At 48.0% G+C, this 22,184-nt stretch overlaps 1 protein-coding gene across 1 annotated transcript in view; it reads left to right on the top strand.

The window, feature by feature from the left end:
- Window positions 1-1,018: 1,018 nt before the first annotated feature.
- Window positions 1,019-22,184, top strand: part of LOC139230428 (CD166 antigen-like) — a 132,353-nt gene continuing 111,187 nt past the window's right edge. The window contains exons 1-5 of the mRNA XM_070862267.1: window positions 1,019-1,081; window positions 6,530-6,639; window positions 9,436-9,640; window positions 18,434-18,498; window positions 20,602-20,689. Of these exons, the coding sequence (XP_070718368.1) occupies window positions 1,054-1,081; window positions 6,530-6,639; window positions 9,436-9,640; window positions 18,434-18,498; window positions 20,602-20,689 (496 nt within the window). The 5' untranslated portion in view covers window positions 1,019-1,053. The remainder of the gene's footprint in view (window positions 1,082-6,529; window positions 6,640-9,435; window positions 9,641-18,433; window positions 18,499-20,601; window positions 20,690-22,184) is intronic.

The following is a 22,184-nucleotide window of genomic DNA, read 5'->3' on the forward strand; positions in this document are numbered from 1 at the left end:
TCATGGTTCATCAGTCACTGAAAGTTGGCATGCAGGTACAGCAGGCGGTGAAGAAGGCAAATGGTATGTTGGCCTTCATAGCTAGGGGATTTGCGTATAGGAGCAGGGAGGTCTTACTGCAGTTGTACAGGGCCTAAGTGAGGCGTCACCTGGAATATTGTATTCAGTTTTGGTCTCCTAATCTGAGGAAGGACGTTCTTGCTATTGAGGGAGTGCAGCGACAGTTCACCAGACTGATTCCAGGGATGGCTGGACTGTCATATGAGGAGAGACTGGATCAACTGGGCCTTTATTCAATGGAGTTTAGAAGGATAAGAGGGGATCTCATAGAAAAGTATAAGATTCTGATGGGACTGGACAGGTTAGATACGGGAAGAATGTTCCCGATGTTGGGGAAGTCAAGAACCAGGGTACATAGTCTTAGGATAAGGGGTAGACCATTTAGGACTGAGGTGAGGAGAAACTTCTTCACTCAGAGAATTGTTAACCTGTGGAATTCCCTGCCACAGAGAGTTGTTGATGCCAGTTCATTGGATATATTCAAGAGGGAGTTAGATATGGCCCTTATGGTTAAGGGGATCAAGGGGTATGGAGAGAAAGCAGGAAAGGGGTACTGAGGGAATGATCAGCCATGATCTTATTGAATGGTGGTGCAGGCTCGAAGGGCCGAATGGCCTACTCCTGCACCTGTTTTCTATGTTTCTATGTTTCTATGTTTCTTCACTGGTATCATTTGTTTTTAGCACCTCCTCCAGTACCTCTAAAGCCTTTTCATAATATGGAGACTAGAACTGTTCACTGTTTTCAATTCATTAACTCATGTTCGTCAGTGAGCTGTGAGCTGATTGAGCTGGGGAACCAGCAAGGGAGGAGTTAATGTTCATAGAAGTTCCACTTGCAATCGCTGCAGCCTGTAGGAGTTCCCAGCCGACAGGACAGGTGATCCTGTACCTGAGCTGGAAACGGCAGCACTCAGTAAACACTTCTTCAGTTCCACACTTCCCTCTCAGCATGACCATGGCTCCTGCTCTGATCTGCGGACTTCTGATCTCAATGTATGCTCACGTTGCCTCTCCACGAGGTGAGTAAATTGTCTATTTCATAGCAAGTTGATGCTTTTTTATGCTGGGGTCCTAGGGAGGCTCCCAGGAGTTAGTGTTAGTGTTCGGGATCGTATTGGGATCGGGTTAGGGATAGAGTTAGGGTTCGGGGTAGGGTTAGGGTTCGGGATAAGGATAGGGATAGGGATAGGTTAGAGTTAGGGTTCGGAATAAGGATAGGGATAGGATAGGGATAGGGTTAGAGTTAGGGTTTGGGTTAGTGTTCGGATTAGAGATAGGGATAGGGTTAGCGTTAGAGTTAGAGCTAGAGTTAGGGTTTGGGTTAGGTTTAGGGATGGTGTTAGTGTTAGGATTAGCGTTAGGTTCATGGATAGGGCTCAGGATCGGGTTAAAGATAGGATTAGGGTTTGAGTTAGTGTTCAGATTAGGGCTAGGGTTAGGGATCAGGATAGAGACAGGTTTAGGGTTAGAATTAGGGATCGGGTTAGTGTTAGAGTTAGGGTTATGGATAGGGTTAGGATTAGGGTTAGGGTTCGGGTTAGGGTTCGGGTTAGGGATTGGGTTAGGGATAGAGTTAGGGTTATGAATAGGATTAGGATTAGGGATTGGGTTCGGGTTAGGGTTAGGATTGGGATTAGGGTTAGAGTTAGGATTAGGGATAGGGTTAGTGTTAGAGTTAGGGTTATGGATAGGGTTAGGATTAAGGATTGGGTTTGGGTTCGGGTTAGGGATTGGGTTAGGGATAGGATTAGGGTTAAGATTAGGGATAGGGTTCGTGTTAGAGTTAGCGTTAGGGTTAGGATTAGGGTTCGGGTTGGGGTTCGGGTTAGGATCAGGATCAGGGATAAGGTTCGTGTTAGATTTAGGGTTCAGGTTAGGGTTAGCGTTTGGGTTAGGGTTAGGATTGCGGTTAGGATTAGGGATAGGGTTAGTGTTAGGATTACGATCAGGATCAGGGATAAGGTTAGTGTTAGGTTTCGGATTCTCTATCACCGTGTCCCAGGAATGTTTTGCTTGGTAGCATACGAGAGCACGACTGCCCCTTAGCTTGTCAGTACTTAGAATCATGGAATCATAGAACGATTAAAACACAGAAGGAGGTCAGTTCGGCCATCGTTTCCGTGCTGGTCGAAAAAGAGCTACCCAGCCTCGTCCCACTTTCCAGCACTAGGTCCGTAGCCCTGTTGGTCACGCCTATTTGCACGATGTGGATTGCGTTTAAATAGCTTGTCTGAAGGGTTCTATTTGCAACAGTGCCTCTTAAACAATGCGTTAATTCATGAGGATCATCCTGTACCTGTTAGATGGATCTGAAAGTGCTCCCGACATTCCGGCACCTTGCGACCTTCTGATTAGTATAGTGGCTAGTCTCTCCGCCTGTCACATGCAGCCCCAGGGTTCAATTCCCTCACAGCAGGGAGACAGACAACCTGAAACGCTCCCTTGTCACACGCTCTCTGCTGTGAAACTGCTGGTTGGAGGGGAGCAGTGAGTGGTGAATTTTGTCGGAGACTATAAGGGTTTCACCTACGCTGAGCAGTATGGGTACGAACTACCACCATCGAGAGCTGAGGAGCCACAGCAGAACAAGCTGAAAGACAATCAAGTAACAAATCTGAAGGATAGCGGGAGAGGGTGAAAGAAGGTAGACCTGAACTACACTCTAGTCCCCAGACATAGTGATGTGACATGAGGCACAATGCAGTACGCTCATTGGTCAGCACGGTGTCAGCTGTGGCTCAGTGGGTAGCACTCTCTCCCTCTGACTCAGGCGTCTGTGGGCTCAAGCCCCACTCCACAGGGACTCGAACACAAAATCCAGGCTGACACTTCCAGTTCAACCTGAGGGCCCGTCTGCCCTCTCGGGTGGGCGTAAACGATTCCCATGGCCGCCATTCGGGAAGAGCGGGGGAGTTCTCCCCCAATGTCCTGGGTGCAATATTTATCCCTCAACCGTCACCACGCCAAAAAAACCCCACAGATTATCTGTTATCACATTGACGTTTGTGGGAGCTTGCTGTGCGCGAACGGGCTGCGGCGTTTCTCTCCAGAAGAACATAAGAAATAGAAGCAGGAGCAGGTCGTATGGCCCCTCGAGTCTGCTCTGACATTCAAGATCATGGCTGATCATTGACCTCAACTCCACTACCCCATAACCTTGACTCCCTTGTAGTTCAAGAATCTGTCTGTCTTAGCCTTGAAATATATTCAATGACCCAGCCTCTATGGCTCTCTTGGGTAGAGAATTCCAAAGATTCACAACCCTCTGAGAGAGGAAATTCCTCCTCATCTCCATCTTAAATGGGCGGCCCCTTATTCTGAGACTATGCCCCCTAGTTCTAGATTCCCCCACGAGGGGAAATATCCTCTCTGCATCTACCCCGACCAACCGCCTCAGAATCTTATATGTTTCAATAAGGTCACCTCTCATTCTCCTAAACTGCAATGAGTATCGGCCCAACCTGCTCAACCTTGCCTCATAATCAACCCTTTTATCTTCGGAGTCAACCTCGAGAACCTTCTCTGCAAGTGCCTCCAATGCAAGTATATCCCTCCTTAAATACGGAGACCAAAACTGTACGCAGTACTCCAGGTGTGGCCTCACCAATGCCCTGTACAGTTGTAGCAGGACTTCCCTACTTTTATACTCGATCCCCCTTGCAACAAAGGCCACTGCACTTCAAAGCAGAACGCAGTGTTGTTCAAGTCTCTGGAGCAGGGCTCACACCGGCATGCCTCCGCGGCGAGAGTGCCGCCCCTCTGAGCCTCGGTGTTGGTCACCGTTGGGTTAACAGCAGCCAGGTGTTGTGTGGGGAAGGGACAGGAGCCTGTTGTGCGTGTGTGCGGGTGTGTGGCTTCACAGATAACCAGTTTGATTGACGGGGCTCGGTAGACGTGCGGCAAGATGACCTGTGTGGGTCGCTGACGGCACCCCCTGTGACGCAGCGCGGTGCCGGTGTAGGATGGCGCCTGTCTGGGCAAGGGAGAGAGAGAGAGAGAGAGGGGGGGGGGTTGCCGGGGGCTGTTATGACTGACCCAAGTCAGGCCACGATCTCCTTTGATCAGCCTGAAAGAGAATTGCACAAACAGCGTCTGCCGACAAGGCAGAGATCGGGCGCTGATATCTCCCGCAGCTGCCCTCCCACACGGCAGAGAAAACAAACAGTACAGAAACACCCCAGACAGTTTACACCGCGCGCTTTGTGTCTGTCTTGAAAGACCCACGGTTCCCAGGAATCTAATCTGCTGCATTATCGCAGGTTGGGTTTTTTGCTGTTATTCTGACTCACCTTCATCTATTTTTTTCCAACCCTGAGCGAGTTTTCTTCAACATTCTGGGGGTGTGGGTGTGGCTGCCAAGGCTGGCAGTTGTTGCTTGACCCCCTAGCTGCCCTGAGCAGGGCAGCTGAGAGTCAACCATGCTGGTGTGGCACTGGAGTCACCTATAGGCCAGACCGGGTAAGGACGGCAGGTTTTCGTCCTTGAAGGACATCAGTAAACATGTTGGGTTTTTACAAGAATCCAACTGCTTCATGGCCACCTCCGCACCGTATCCCTGCTCTGTATCACCGTATGCCTGCACCGTATCACCGTACCCCTGCACCGTATTCCCGCACCGTGTTACCGTATCACTGCACCGTATCACCGTATCCCTGCACCGTATCACCGTATCCCTGCATCGTATTTCCGCACCGTATCACCGTATCCCTGCGCCGTATCACAGTATCCCTGCACCGTATTCCCGCACCGTGTCACCGTATCACTGCACCGTATCACCGTATCCCTGCACCGTATCACCGTATCCCTGCACCGTATTCCCGCACCGTGTCACCGTATCACTGCACCGTATCACCGTATTCCCGCACCGTGTCACCGTATCACTGCACCATATCACCGTATCCCTGCGCCGTATCCTTGCACCGTATCCCTGCACTGTATCCCTGCACTGTATCACTGCACCATATCCCTGCACCATATCACTGCACCGTATCATTGAACTGTATACCTGCACCGTATCACTGCACCATATCACCGTATCCCTGCGCCGTATCCTTGCACCATATCCCTGCACTGTATCACTGCAACCTATCCCTGCACCGTATCACTACACCGTATCCCTGCACCATATCATTGAACTGTATACCTGCACCGTATCCCTGCATTGTAACACCATATCCCGGCACCATATCACTGCACGTATCACCGTATCCCTGCACCGTATCCCTGCACCATATCACTGCACCGTATCACAGTATCCCTGCACCGTATCACTGCACCGTATCATTGCACCGAATCACTGCACCGTATCCCTGCACCGTATCCCTACACCGTATCACTGCACCATAATCCCTTCACCATATCATCGTATCCCTGCACCTTATCACTGCAACGTATCACCATATCCCTGCACCATATCACCGTATCCCAGCACTGTATCACTGCACCGTATCCCTGCACCCTATCCCTGCACCGTATCACTGTATCACTGCATCGTATCACTGTATCTCTGCACCGTATCCCTGCGCCATATCACCGTATCCCAGCACTGTATCACTGCACTGTATCACTGCACCATATCCCAGCACCGTATCACTGCACCGTATCCCTGCACCGTATCACCGTATCACTGCACCGTATCTCTGCACCGTATCACCGTATCACTGCACCGTATCTCTGCACCGTATCACCGTAACCCTGCACCATATACCTGCACTGTATCACCGTATCACTGCACCGTATCCCTGCAATGTATCACCGTATCCCTGCACCGTATCACTGTATCACCGTATCCCTGCACAGTATCACTGCACCGTATCATCGTATCCCTGCACCATATCACCATATCACCGTATCCCTGCACCGTATCACTGCACCGTATCACCGTATCACTGCACCGTGTCTCTGCACTATATCACCATATCACCGTATCCCTGCACCGTATCAACGTAACCCTGCACCGTATCACTGTATCCCTGCACTGTATCCCTGTACCGTATCACTGCACCCTATCACTGCACCGTATCCCTGCACTGCATTGCTGCACCGTATCACAGTATCACCGTATCCCTGCACCATATCACTGCACCATATTTTACATGTACAGGAGCTGAAAGACAGTCATGTGCCGTCCTGTACCACACGGGAGAGAATCGTTCCCCTTTACCCGCTGTGTGCTGTACATGTATAGGAGCTGACAGTGAAAGACACACGAGCTGTACTGTATCAGGCAGGTGTGATTCATTTCCTTTGACCCTGTGCATACATCTGTTGGAAGTGACATTGAGGCACACACTAAAAAAATTAAACAAAATCTAGAAGGCTTTAAGTAAATGGACTGTGGTTAGAACTCACAGTACTATTTTTGTAAATGGACTGTGATTAGAACTCACAGTATTATTTTTGTAAATGGACTGTGATTAGAACTCACAGTACTATTTTTGTTTCTACGTGATGTTGCTATCAAACAGGACCTGGTGAAGTGGCATCGCAGACAGTCTCAGCTGTATACAGGGAGAGACTGCAGCTGCCCTGTGCTGTACCCCATCGCAGGAATGCGCAGATCGTACGATGGCTTCTGGTAAGTGACTATCTCGCTGGCTTCGGCTGTTTGCTGTTGTGCACTAACATTGTTCTGAGGTTGACACAGTCTGACTTATCTCCAAGGTGTCAGCCGTGGCTTAGTGAGCAGCATTCTACGATAGCATAGTGGTTATGTCACCGGACTAGTAATCCAGCGGCTTGGACTAACGATCCAGAGATGTCAGTTCAAATCCCCACCACGGCAGCTGGAAAATTTAAATTCAGTTCATTAAATTAATCTGGAACAAAAAAAATAGTCTAGTATCAGTAATGGTGACCATGAAACTACCCGATTGTTCTTTAAAAACCCATGTGGTTCACTAATGCCCTTTAGGGAAGGAAATCTGCCGTCCTTACCCAGTCAGACCTATATGTAACTCTTAACTGCCCTCTAGAATGACCTAACAAGCCTCATCACCACCATCCCAATAAATGCTGGCCTTGCCAGTGATGCCCACATCCCATGAACAAACAAAGGAAAAACCTCTGGAGTCAGAAGGTTGTGGGTTCAAGTCCCACTCCAGGGACTTGAGCACATAAATCTAGACTGATGCTCTCCGGTGCGGTGCAGAGGGAGTACTGCAGTGTCAAAGATGCTGTCTTTAAGATGAAACATTAAACTGAGGCTCTCTGAGGTGGATGTAAATGATCCCAAGAGCAGGGAAGGTATTCTGGCCAACATTTATCCCTCAACCAACATCACTAAAAAAAACACAGATTAGCTGGTCATTGCTGTTTGTGGGGCTTTAAGAACATAAGAAATAGCAGTAGGCCACATGGCCCCTCGAGCCCGCTCCGCCATTCATCAACAAGATCATGGCTCATCTTTCACCTCAACTCCACTTTCCCGCCCGATCCCCATATCCCTTGATTCCCCCAGTATGAAAAATCTATCGATAGCAGCCTTGAATATATTCAGAGACATCTCTTTCTCTCAGAGTTGTCCCCATCGCACCTCCTCTCTCTCCCCCATTACCCCCTTTCACCTCCTCTCTCTCCCCCCTCAGCCCTCTGGGGATAGAGAATTCCAAAGAAATCCCTCCTCATCTCGGGTCTTCACTGGAGACTGTGCCCCCTAGCCCTTGCTGTGCGTGAATTAGTCGCCGCGTTTCCTACATTACGACAGCGACTGCACTTCGAAAGTACTTCGTTGGCTGTGAGGCACTTTGGGAGGCCCTGAGGCTGTAAAAGTCACTATATTAACGCCAGTCTTTCTTACAGAAGCCGGGCAGCAAGTGTTGACTGTAAAACCAGTAAAATTCTTGTGGCTCACCCTCCCATCGCTGTTTCTGGTGATGGTGTTTATGCCGCTGGTTTGCTGCATTTCAATCTGGCAGGGGTGGAAGTCTCCCGTTGCTGCTTTGGAATTCCCTCCCTAAACCTCACCGCCTCTCTCTTCTCCTTTTAGACGCTCCTTAAAACCGCCCCCTTTGTCCAAGCTTTTGACCAATTGTCCTAATATCTCTTTACGTGGCTCAGTGTCAAATTTTGTTTGATAATCGCTCCTGTGAAGCACATAGGGGATGTTTTACTACATTCTGTTCACCATATTATAAAAAGGATCTCTGGAGAGGATGCAGGGAAGATTTACAAGGATGATACCGGAAATGCGAGGGGTATCCCTATCAGGAAAGGATGAACAGGCTGGGTCTCTTTTCTCTTGAAAAGAGAAGGCTGAGAGGCGATCTAATCGAGGTCTTTAAAATGATGAAAGGTTTTGATAGAGTGGATACAGAGAGAATGTTTCCACTTGTGGGGAAGAGCATAACTAGAGGCCATCAATATAAGATAGTCACCAAGAAATCCAATAGGGAATTTAGAAGAAATTTCTTTACCCAGAGAGTGGTGAGAATGTGGAACTCGCTATCACAGGGAGTGGTTGAAGTGAATAGTATGGATGCATTTAAGGGGAGGCTAGACAAGTATGTGAGGGAGAAGGGAATAGAGGGTTATGCTGATAGATTTAGATGAGGAAAGACAGGAGGGGGCTCGAGTGGAACATAAACGCCGGCATGGACTGGTTGGGCCGAATGGCCTGTTTCTGTGCCGTTTATCCCATGTGATCCCATATATTCCTCTGTACCGACGCTCAGCTAGTCCCACTCCCCCTGCCCTTTCCCCGTTGCCCTGCAAATTTTTTTCCTTTAGATTCTTATCCAACTCTCTTTTGAAAGATAAGATTGAGTCTGCCTCCAGCACCCTTTCAGGCCGTGCAGTCCAGATTCTAACCACTCTCTGCGTCAAAAAGTTTTAACTTATATTGCCTTTGGTTCTTCTGCCAATCACCTTAAACATGTGTCCTCTGGTTCTTGACCCTTCCATCAATGGGAACAGTTTCTATCTATTCTGTCCAGACCCCTCATGATTTTGAACCCCTCTATCAAATCTCCTCTCAACCTTCTCTGCTCCAAGGAGAACAACCCCAGCTTCTCCGGTCTATCCACGTAACTGAAGTCCCTCATCCCTGGAACCATTCTCGTAAATCTCCTCTGCACCCTCTCTAAGGCCTTCACATCCTTCCTAAAGTGCGGTGCCCAGAATTGGACACAATACTCCAGCTGGGAGTAGGAAAGATGAGGGAAGACAGGAAGAGGCTCGAGTGAAGCATAAACGCCGGCACGGACTGGTTGGGCCGAATGGCCTGTTTCTGTGTCATATATCTGACGTAATCCTGTGTTTAAGGTGCTACATAAATGCAGATTGTTGTTGGTTTTTGTTGTCCTTCAAGCCCCGGTGAAAGAACTTCCATCATCCTTAACTCTCCTTGCGTTCTGCCCCTTTGTTCCTCTACCAGAAAACACGGTCCACGGAGCAGTGGGAGCAGATCGCTGTGGTGAGGGGAGGAGTCGAGACGCCGACGGACGCCGGCCGGTTTGAGACGCTGGGCAACGGGTCGCTGCTGGTCCGATCGGCGGGCGTCGAGGATGAGGGACGGTTCAAATGTGAAGTGGTGAAGAATGGGTCGGTGCAGCACTCCGTGACCAACGTGCTGGTCTTCAGTGAGTCCTGGTCCTCACTCCCTCTGAGGGAAGCTGTTCCCCCACTGACTCGTGAGAGCATAAGAAATAGGAGCAGGAGTAGGCCACAGAGCCCCTCGAGCCTGCTCCGCCATTCAATAAGATCATGGCTGATCCAATCATGGACTCAGCTCCACTTCCCCGCCCGCTCCCCATAACCCCTTATCCCCTTATCGTTTAAGAAACTGTCTATTTCTGTCTTAAATGTATTCAATGTCCCAGCCTCCACAGCTCTCTGAGGCAGCGAATTCCACAGATTGACAACCCTCTGAGAGAAGAAATTCCTCCTCATCTCTGTTTTAAATGGGCAGCTCCTTATTCTAAGATTATGCCCCCTAGTTCCAGTCTCCCCCATCAGTGGAAACATCCTCTCTGCATCCACCTTATCAAGCTCTCTCATAATCGCGTTTCGATAAGATCACCTCTCATTCTTCTGAATTCCAATGAGTAAATAATCTACTCAACATTTCCTCATAAGTCAACCCCCTCACCTCCAGAATCAACCAGTGAACCTTCTCTGAATTGCCTCCAAAGCAAGTATTTCCTTTCGTAAATATGGAAACCAAAACTGCACGCAGTATTCCAGGTGTGGCCTCACCAATATTTTATATAGATGTAGCAAGACTTCCCTGCTTTTATACTCCATCCCCTTTGCAATAAAGGCCAAGATACCATTGGCCTTCCTGATCACTTGCTGTACCTGCATATTATCCCTTTGTGTTTCATGCACAAGTACCCCCAGGTCCCACTGCATTGCGGCACTTTGCAATCTTTCTCCATTCGTGGAATGCTCTTTTACAGCGCTAAATCCTTATTTAAGGAAGGATTATACTTGCATTGGAAGCAGTTCAGAGAAACATAGAAACATAGAAAATAGGTGCAGGAATAGGCCATTCGGCCCTTCGAGTCTGCATCACCATTCAATAAGATCACGGCTGATCATTCACCTCAGTACCCCTTTCCTGCTTTCTCTCCATACCCCTTGATTCCTTTAGCCGTAAGGGCCATATCTAACTCCCTCTTGAATATATCCAATGAACTGGCATCAACAACTCTCTGCGGTAGGGAATTCCACAGGTTAACAACTCTCTGAGTGAAGAGGTTTCTCCTCATCTCAGTCCTAAATGACTTACCCCTTATCCTTAGACTATGTCCCCTGGTTCTGGACTTCCCCAACATCGGGAACATTCTTCCTGCATCTAATCTGTCCAGTCCCGTCGGAATTTTATATGTTTCTATGAGATCCCCTCTCATCCTTCTAAACTCCAGTGAATAAAGGCACAGTTGATCAAGTCTCTCCTCATATGTCAGTCCTGCCTTCCCGGGAATCAGTCTGGTGAACCTTCGCTGCACTCCCTCAATAGCAAGAACGTCCTTCCTCAGATTAGGAGACCAAAACTGAACACAATATTCCATGTGAGGCCTCACTAAGGCCCCTCGCTATAAAGGCCAACACACCATTTGCCTTCTTCACTGCCTGCTGTACCTGCATGCCAACTTTCAATGACTGATGTACCAGGACACCCAGGTCTCATTTCACTTCCCCTTTTCCTAATCTGCCACCATTCAGATCATATTCTGCCTTCGTGTTTTTGCCACCAAAGTGGATAACCTCACATTTATCCACATTATACTGCATCTGCCACTCGTTTGCCCGCTCACCTAACCTATCCAAGAGAAGGTTCACGAGATTGATTCCGGAGAAGAAAGGGTTGTCTCATGAAGAAAGGCTGAGCAGGTTGGGCCTATACTCATTGGAGTTTAGAAGAATGAGAGGTGATCTTATTGAAATGTATAAGATTCTGAGGGGGCTTGACAGGATAGATGCTGAGAGGATATTTCCCCTCATGGAGGAATTTAGAACTAGGGGGCATAGTTTCAGAATAAGGGCCCGAACATTTTGAACTGAGATGAGGAGGAATTTCTTCTCTCAGAGGGTTGTAAATCTATGGAATTCTCTGTCCCAGAGAGCTGTGGAGGCTGGGCCATTGAAGGTGGAGATAGACAGATTTTTGAATGATAAGGGAGTCAAGAGTTATAGGGAGCGGGCGGGGAAGTGAAGCTGAGTCCTTGATCAGATCAGCCATGATCTTATTGAATGGTGGAGCAGACTCGAGGGGCCAAATGGCCTACTCCTGCTTCTATTTCTTACGTTCTCAAAATCTCCGCCAACCTTTAAATACTGCTCCCCATACCTGGGAGGCTCCTCGAACAAAACTATCTCCGACCCCCACCCCCCTAAAAAAAGCTGTTGAGGCCGAGAGTCAATTGAAAATGTAAAAACTGAGATCGACAGATCTTTGTTAGGCAAGAGTATCGAAGGGTTATGGAGTTTAGATACAGGTCTAATTGATCAGAGGATCAGGCTCGAGAGGCTGAATGGCCTTCTCCTGTTCCTATGTTGCTATGTTCCTCTCACACCACAGGCACAATGCAAGAAGCAGCTTATTGTGTGATAGATGAACCCTCTTTCTCCTCTACTCTCTATATTCCCTCCATTGCAACTATTCCTGTCTCTCTCTCTCTCTCTCTGTTTTATTGGTACAATTATTGTCACTATTCCTCTAAGCTTTATTCTCTTATCCTAATTAGGAATTTCGGGACAGGACGAGGCCATCCAGCCCCTCGAGCCTGATCCCCGCTTCGATTAGGTCCTGACTGATCTGTAGCTCAACTCCATTTAGCCATCTTTGCTCCATATGCCTTGATACCCTGAACCAACAAATATGCGCCAAGCTCAGCCTTGACAATTTCAATTCAAATACAGGTACACAGATCCTCCTCCCGACGTCCTCACTGTGTTCCATCACTGACTCCGGTAATGTAGTCCCCAGCCTCATAATCCTCTGATTAGCCATGATCCCATTGAATGGCAGAACAGGCTCGAAGGGCTGAATGGCTTCCTCTTGTTCCTACGTTCTCAGTGTGAAAAAAAATATCTCCTGCTTCTTGTCCTAAATCTCTTACATTTAATCATAAATCTATGCCCCCCCCCCCTCCCTCCCCCCCATCGTCCCCTCCTGACCCCGATTTTAACTCCAGGTAGATTCCCTGCCTGGGCCTGAGTTAAAATTGCAGTTGGGTCTCAATGATGTCATCGGGCCGCAACGTGCGTGTGCAAAGAAGGACCCCATGGGCTCCAGGTGTCTGTCCTTGCTGCCTGCTGAGGAGAGAAGCTGAAAATTGCAGACATTGCGATCATGGCAGCTTTTGGACAGGTAAGAGCCAGAGCGATATTAGTTGCCGACCCGCAAGATTTCTGCTGAGTGAGTAGAGTTAAAATAGCCCGTCCCAACCCTCCATCACACCTCCATCAAACCACTCCGCAATCTTCTCCTATCCAACAAACAGTTCCTATTTTTCTAATCTTTCGTCATACTTGTATTTCCTCACACCAGGCAGCATGCCAGAGAATCTGCACTGTTCTCTCTATTGCCTCTATTGTGTCCCTAACACAGATGAGGCTGCACACATGGAGGTTAAAGTAACCGTGACCTCAGTCTTTATTAAGACACTCCAGAGTGAGGAACAGGCCTTAGGGGCCGGCTTATATACAGTGCTCCCAAGGGATGCATTCCCTGGTGGCGGAACATGGGAGTGCATGCTTTACAGATACACAACAGCCTCAACATCTTTCCTGTAGTGTGGCGCATAAAACTACACACAGTAGATGTTGTGTATGCAATAACTGTTAGACTGAGTACTGTATAACTCCAAGAGGTATGACCTTGGCTCTGTTTTATTAAGGTCCAAAGTAACTAATATACAAAATGGCTGGCCTTTTATACGTGGGCTGCACACACATGCGTGCAGCCCAATGGTCTCCAACAGTGACGCCATCTAGTGGCTGGTGATGCCAAAAGTACATACATGACAATAACCCCCTCTGAGATATTAACACAGTCTTTTACAAATTGAGACGGTCCGGTGTTTTACGCTCCCAGGTTGACCATCTCAGTTCAACTCCAGCCTTGGGTGAGTGTTCAGAGTCTGCTGTGACTGGTGGCTGGGTGGCTGACCTGGTGGGAGTGGCAATGGCCATGTCCGGGATTGAAAGTCCATTTACATTGACCATGTCAGTGATTGAAAGTCCCGATTCACTGATGACCACTGAGTCCTCTGATGACTGGGGGTAGGTTGGTTGGTCGTCGATTGTCTCTTCCTCCGACTGTTCCGGTTCGTCTGTGTGCCACAGCTTTGTCTGATCCAAAAGTTTCCTGCATGTTTGCCCATTTTTGAGCTTGACCATGACAGTACCAGCGATCCACTTGGAACCTGACCATAATTCAAAACATATACAGGATCATTTACAGAAATATCGCGTGACACAGCTGCGCGATTGTGATAACCTTGCTGACTTTGTCTTCTATATTCAACATGATTATTCAAGTCAGGGTGTACAAGAAATAGCTTGGTCTTAAGACATCTCTTCATAATTAGTTCAGCATGTGTGGTCTTGTCCTGTAACTAAGCAGTATGCATGACAGGCGGGTCTGCAGTGACCCTTGGGTTACTCACTTCATACTCTGCTTTATGATTTGGACAGCACGTTCTGCTAGTCCATTGGATGCAGGTTTGAACGGTGCTGACCTTACATGTTTGATACCATTGAGTTTCATGAAGTCTTGAAACTCCTGACTGGTGAAGCACGATCTGTTGTCGCTAACAACGATGTCAGGCAGACCATGTGTCGCGAAGATGTCACTGAGATTCTCAATGGTAGCTGTGGACGTGCTGGATGACATGATTATACACTCTATCCACTTCGAATATGCATCCACCACCACTAAAAACATCTTCCCTGGGAAGGGACCTGCAAAGTCGATATGGATCCTGGACCATGGTTTCGACGGCCACGATCACAGACTCAGCGGTGATTCCGCTGGTGCTTTGCTGAGCTGCATGCAAGTGTTGCACTGATGCACACATGATTCCAGCTCAGAGTCAATTCCCGGCCACCATACATGAGACCTGGCAATGGCTTTCATCATTACAATGCTATGTAGTTCACGTACATATTTCTTTCTCCCTTTCTTGGGCATAACAACACGATTGCCCCACAATATACAATCTGACTGAATGGACAGTTCGTCTTTGTGACGAATGTAAGGTTTGGTCTCCTCGCACATTTGCTTGGGTATGGCAGACCTATCACCTTTGAGGATGCAACTCTTCACCGCCGATAAAATTGGGTCCTGGCTGGTCCAGGTCTTAACTTGTTGAGCCGTGACAGGGGTTCCTTCACTTTCAAAAGCATCCATAACTAACAATAGGTCCGCCGGTTGTGGCGTTTCCATCTCCGGTGTGGGCAACGGCAGATGGCTCAAAGCATCGGCACAATTCTCGGTGCCAGGTCTATGGCAAATGACATAATCATAAGCGGATAATGTCAGCGCCCACTTCTGGGTGCGGGATGAAGCATTGGGATTGATACCTTTGTTTTCGGAGAACAGTGAAATGAGTGGCTTGTGATCTGTCTCCAGTTCAAACCGAAGACCAAACAGGTACTGATGCATCTTTTTAACCCCATACACACAGGCGAGTGCTTCTTTCTTTACCATGCTGTAGGCTCTTTCCACTTTAGACAAATATTTTGAAGCATATGCGACCGGTTGAAGTTTACCCGACTCATTAGCTTGTTGGAGTACGCAACCAATTCCATATGACGAAGCATCACAGGCCAATACTAAATGTTTACATGGGTCATAATGTACCAGCAGCTTGTTGGAGCAAAGCAGATTAGTGGCTTTCTCAAAAACTCTGTCTTGAGACGCACCCCACACCCTGTTGTCGCCTTTTCTTAGCAGCATGTGCAGTGGTTCTAATAAGGTGCTCAATTTAGGTTGGAAATTGCCGAAGTAGTTGAGTCGACCCAGGATCGAACGCAGCTCCGTCACATTCTGTGACTTGGGTGCATTCTTGATGGCTTTGGTTTTCGTGTCCATGGGCCTGATGCCGTCAGCAGCAATTTTCCTCCCCAGGAATTCGACCTCTGGTGCCATGAAGACACACGTCGAGTGTTTCAGTCTGAGTCCCACTTTGTCCAGACGATGTAGAATCTCTTTTAGGTTTTTCAGATGTTCCTCGGAGTCACGACCTGTGATCAGGATGTCATCTTGGAACACGACAGTTCTAGGGATGGACTTCAGTAGACTCTCCATGTTCCTCTGAAATATGGTTGCAGCCAAGCGAATTCCAAAAGGGCACCTGTGATAAATAAACAGTCCTTTATGCGTGTTAGTGCACGTAAGTCTCTTCGACATCTTGACCAGCTCCTGTGTCATGTAGGCCGACGTCGTCCAGTTTGGTGAACGACTTCCCCCTGGCTAGCATTGCAAACAAGTCATCAGCCTTAGGTAACGGGTACTGATCCTGTTTCGAAACCCTGTTGATCGTAGCCTTGTAGTCTCCACAGATTCTGACTGTGCCATCACTTTTCAGCAAAGGAACAATGGGCTGGCCCATTCATTAAATTCAACCAGTGATATGATCCCTTCATGCTGGAGTCTGTCCAGTTCGATCTCGACCTTCTCCCTCATCATATACGGAACTGCCTGAGCTTTATGATGGACGGGTCTTGCATCTGAGTCCACGTGGATCCGCACCTTGGCTCCCGTGAAGTTGCCAATGCCTGGTTCGAACAGCGAGGGGAACTTGCTCAGTACTTAGGCACATGTATCTTTCTCCGATGACAATGCCTTGATGTCTTTCCAATCGCATCTGAATTTTTCAAGCTAGTTCCTGCCGAACAGCGTTGGGCCATTGCCTGGGACAATCCATAGCGGTAACTCATGAACCGCACCGTCATACGACACTTTAATTGTGGCACTGGCAATCACCGTTATGAGTTCTTTGGTGCACGTGCGCAACTTGGCATTGACTGGACTCAGCCTGGGCCTCACAGCCTTAGTATCTCACAGCTTGTCGAATGCCCTCTGGCTCATTATCGATTGACTCACCCCCGTGTCCAGTTCCATCGATACCGGCACCCCATTAAATTTCATGTTGATCATTATCGGTTTGCCCTTAGTTAGGAATGTGTATAGTTCCTCCTCTGATAGCTCGGATGCGTATCCGGATCCGCGCTAGTCTGACCATCATCTTCCACGTGGTGTGTCGCAGCACGCTTGCTCATCTGCGGACACTTATGTTGGAGATGCCCCACTCTCAAACAGCCTTTGCAACTATATTGCTTAAATCGGCACTGCTGGTGCCAGTGATTTCTCCCACAACGCCAACACGGAGAAATCGGATGCATTCCCGCTGGCGGACTTTGGGCTGCCACAGGTTTCGTGTAGGCCCTGCCACCTGCCGCTCTGCCGAACACCGAATCAATCATATTTACAGTACTTGCCAAGTTTTGATCTATCTGCTTTAGACTTCTGTCCATTGTCATGCATGACTGAGTGATGATGATGGGTCTGTTCAAGTCCAACATCTCCACCGCCAGCAGTTTACGCAGGATCACCTCGCATTGATGCCGATTACAAAGAAGTCCCGCATCATGTCTGCCAACACAGCCCCGAACTTACACGGTCCAGCTAGACATCTCAGGTCGGCAATGAATTCCACCGCATTCTGGCCCTCTGAGCGAACGTGTGTGTAAAATCTGTATCTCGAGATGATGATGCCTTCGTCTGGTTTAAGTTGGTCCTGTACCAGTGTACACAATTCTTCATACGTCTTCTCTATTGGACTCACAGGCAGGAGTAGATTCTTTATCAGACCATAAATTTTTTGACCGCAAACTGTGAGAAACAGCGCCTGGTGCTGATCTGCGTCGTCGACCTCCTCCATTTTGTTGGCCACGAACTGGCTCAAACGGCTCACGAAGCCTGCCCAATCTTCTCCTTCCACAACTCACTCCAACAATCCAATTGTGCTCATTTTTGCATGCAAAGGTTCTTGTTGCCTCGTCGCCAAGTGTTGTGTGTGCAATAACTGTTCGACTGAGCACTGTTTAACTCCAAGAGGTATGATCTTGGCTCTGCTTTATTAAGGCCCAAAGTGACTAATATACAAAATGACTGGCCTTTTTTACTTATGCTGCACACACGTACGTGCAGCCCAATGGCCTCCAACAGTGACGCCATCTAGTGGCTAGTGATCCCAAAAGTACATGCATGACAGTACCCCAACTGTTGTCGTGCTCAGGTCTTACATTAATTCACTATTACATCTTGACTTTTATATTCCGTACCTCTTGCCATAAATCAGAGTACTCCGTTAGCTTTCCTATGGCCTTATCCTCTGGATCTAATGTCCCATGAACCTGAACCTCCAAATTCCACATCACCCAACATTCTGCCAGTCAGAGTATATTTATGACTTTGATTTAACCGGAATGTACGAGCTCACACTTTCTGACATTGAATCCCATTTGCAACATGTTTGCCCATTCAACCATCTTATCAATGTCCCTCGGTGCCTTCCTTTGCTCCTCACAGGCATTTACTGAGGTAAGTAGATTGACAGACAGACAGACATAGGAGACAGAGACAGAGACAGAGATAGAGCTCGAGCTAGAGATAGATAGACAGACAGATCGATAGAAAGACAGACATATAGATAGTTAGTAATATATAGACAGACAGACAAGACAGACAGATAGATAGATTGATAGATAGATAGATAGATCGATAGATAGATAGAAGGAAGATCTGCGGTGTTTTTTCTGTTGTTATCTATAATACGTTGGAGAGCTGTGTTAGCGCAGTGGGTAATTGTGACAGACTCTGTGCTGCTGAGGGCTAATGTAACTATCTTCACTTGCAGAGACTCCCACCAAACCTGAGCTAACAGAAACCTACCTGACATTTACCGCTGGAACACATTCTGAGGTAATGATATTTTCAGACGGGCTGGGTTGGGTTTCTGGTTGTGTTGGTGAACTTCAACGTGATCACTTGTGAACTCCCACCCCAGCATGGCTCATTCTTGCAATCGGACCTACCAGTTCTGCTGCTGTGCCACAAGTATGGGAGCTTCTTATAGGGACAGGGAAAGACCTTTAAAACTACGGAACAGGCTCTGTAGAGTGAGGCTGGAAGCAGGTGGTGTTGACTCTTTCAAATGCAAAATAAGATAGATTTCTTTCAGTAAATACCATTTGGGCAGACAGTACATGAGTCAACTGAGGCATGACATGTAGTAAGTATAACATGCTTGGGAGGAACAGGTGACTGTTGACCTATGGTTCCCAAAACTCTCCACCACTGGGGTTTTCCTCACCTCATGTCTGAGTCTGTTGTAAACATAAGAATATTAGAAATAGGAGCAGGAGTAGGCCATACGGCCCCTCGCGCCTGGCTGATCTTCAACATCAACTCCACTTTCCCACCCGCTCTCTATAGCTCTTGATTCCCCAAAGCTCTATCAATCTCAGCCTTGAATATACTCAATGACCCAGCCTCCACAGCCCTCTGGGGCGGAGAACTCCAAAGATTCACAACCCTCTGAGTGAAGAAACTCCTCCTCTTCTCAGTCTTAAATGGCCGATCCCTTATACTGAGACTGTGTCCCCCTGGTTCTAGACTCTCCAGCCAGGGGGAAACAACCTCTCAGCATCTACCCTGTCAATCCCCCTCAGAATCTTATATATTTCAACAAGATCACCTCTCATTCTTCTAAACTTCAGAGAATATCGGCCAAATCTACTCAATTTCTCCTCACAGGACAACCCCCTCATGCCAAGTATTAATTTAGCAAATCTTTGTTGCACTGCCTCCAAGGCAAGTATGTCCTTTCTCAGATAAGGAGAGCAAACTGTGCACAGTATTCCAGGTGTGGTCTCACCAAGGCCCTGTCCAGTTGTAGTAAGACTTCCATTTGCCTTCCTAATTGCTTGCTGTACCTGCATGTTAGCTTTCTGTGTTTCCAAGACGAGGACACCCAAATCTCTCTGAACACCAACATTTAAAAGTTTCTCCCCATTTAAAAAATATTCTGTTTTTCTATTCTTCCGACCAAAGTGGATAATCTCACATTTTCCTACATTATACTCCATCTGCCACCTTACTGCCCACTCACTTAGTCTATCTATATCCCTCTGCAGACACTTTGTGTTCTCCTCACAGTACAGGTTGAGCGTCTGAAATCCGGAAACCTCGGGACCGAGGCCGTTCCGTATTTTTCCGTATTTTGGAACGTCTTTGCCTGGGCCGAGGGAGGTGGGGTCGGCCCGCTGAGGTAAGGGGGGGTGCCGGTGCGAAGTCGGGCCGGGGCAAAGTTGGGCCGGCGCGGCGGGGGGAGTCCGGATGGCGGAACATTTTCCGGTTTCCGGATGACCCCGCCACGGATCGGCCCGGTGTCCGGATTCCGGAGCATTCCGGATTCCAGAACTCCGGATTTTGGACGCGGCACCTGTACATTCTTTTGAAGTCAAACATCCAGTCCCTCGACCACCAGCGCAGTGTGTACCATCTGCAAGATGCAATGTAGCAACTCGCCAAGGCTTCTTCGGCAGCACCTCCCAGACCCGTGACCTCTACCCCCCCTAGAAGGCCCAGGGCAGCAGGCGCATGGGAATATCATCACCTCCACTTCAAGTCACGCACCATCTCGACTTGGAAGTACATCAGCTGTTGCATCAGGGTGACTGGGTTAAAATCCCTAACAGCACTGTGGGAGTACCTTCACCACACGGACTGCAGCGGTTCAAGAAGGCGGTTCACCACCACCTTCTCAGGGGCAACTGGGGACGGGCAATAAATGTCGATCTTGCCAGTGATGCCCCAAATCCCAAGGATTAATTTTTAAAATGGAAAGGTTAATCGGGCGACCAATCCAATACCACTCATTTTGCGCCCAGGCCCATTTGGTTGAGAGTTCTCCACTTCCCTTTGCCAACTTGCTTCACCTAAGTAAGCCCAAAATTAACTCAAAAAGCACTCCTTTTATTTTTTAACTCTGCTTGCCTTTAATTTTGTGCTTATTTTCTCCAGATTGGCACGTGTATCGCGAGGGATGGCTATCCTGTTGGTAAAATTACCTGGTACAAGAATAGCAAAGTGCTGCATGCGAATGGAAATGGTGAGAGACTTACTGGCCCAGTGATACCTTTTATGCGCTAAAGCTGTGTAATGATGAGGAAGACTCGCATTCATACAGCACCTGTCACGACCTCGGGACACTCCAAAGTGCCTCACAGCCACTGTTACAATGGCCCAGAAATCCCGGTTTCTCCTTCCCGCGGAGGTTCGACTGGATTCTACAAAAAAGATACGCACCTACCTGTTCCTGCTGCGCCCATGCGAGTTCTCGATCCTGTGGCCTCCACTGACTGCGCGTCGCAGTGCGTGCACGTCAGGACGTGCGCAAGGCTGGAGCTGCAGTCACATGGCTCTGGGCAGCCAATCAGATAAATTATGTTCTCATTCATAATAATGGGAACACCGTAAGTTGGAGTTCCCATTATTATGAATGAGAAACCCCGCTAAACACACAAAACACTAATGAAAAAATAGTAAAAATACACTACATATTTAACATTAATTTAAATTAAAGTTATTTATGTATTATTAAAAATATATATTTTCCCGATTTTTAAAAAAGTTTTAAAAGTTATGCTTTAAAATAAATTTAACCTCGTGGGTAGGGTTTTTAAAAATAAAATGTGCTTTTAAAATTTAATTTTTTGTTTTAAGTATGTTTTAAAACTCTTACGCCTGTAAAAATAGGCTATGCGCCTGTTTTTATCAGGCGCAAGAGTTTTTAGGACATTTGCTGGGCAAGATATGGGTAAATCCTGCAACCTTGCCCACGCGAATGTCCTCGCTCCCCGAGATATGGAGGATCTGTCAAGCTCCAGCGCATGGCTTTCAGCGCATGCCTATTGTGTGCTGAAAAACGGCTTTTGCAATGGTTTCCCGGGTGCGTACACACTCCGTACGGACATAGGAGGACGGAATTTCTGGACCAATGTTGTAGTTCAGGAGATGAGGCAGTCAATTGGTGCTGGTGTCACATGGAACCAGAACCATGGAACATGTAGAATCATAGAAGCACGCAAGAAGGCCGTTGGGCCTGCCAAGCCCGTGCCGGCTCTCAGCTAGTTCCCAATTCACTTGCCTTTTCCCCAGTAAGCTTGCAATTTTGTTTTTCCTTCACAAACAACTCAATGCCTGATTCACAAATACTTAGAGGCACTACAGAGAAGCACTCCGCTACTTCTGACATGATTATCTGGCTTAAGCACCGGGATGTAAAATTATAATTGTTGCACTACATCTGCATCACACGTATGAAGTGGTAGTCAATGCGGACAGATGCCAGGTGGTCTCCATTGGGGGGGTTGGGGGGCGGCTAGACTACACGACCGGCCAATCCGATAGCCCCAGACACAGCGGATATGGGAAAACCTGCTCCGCTTTGTCAGAAGTCAGTGCCTTTAGGAATCATCTTCTTCGGCATCACCTCCCAAACTTGCGACCTCTCATCTATCAGACCCCCGTCTGTCAGACACTCGTCAGTCAGTCCCCCGTCTATCAGACCCCCGTCTATCAGACCCCCGTCTATCAGTCCCCCT

This window comes from Pristiophorus japonicus, chromosome 19 (genome assembly GCF_044704955.1).
Source record: "Pristiophorus japonicus isolate sPriJap1 chromosome 19, sPriJap1.hap1, whole genome shotgun sequence".
Lineage (NCBI taxonomy): Eukaryota > Metazoa > Chordata > Chondrichthyes > Pristiophoridae > Pristiophorus > Pristiophorus japonicus.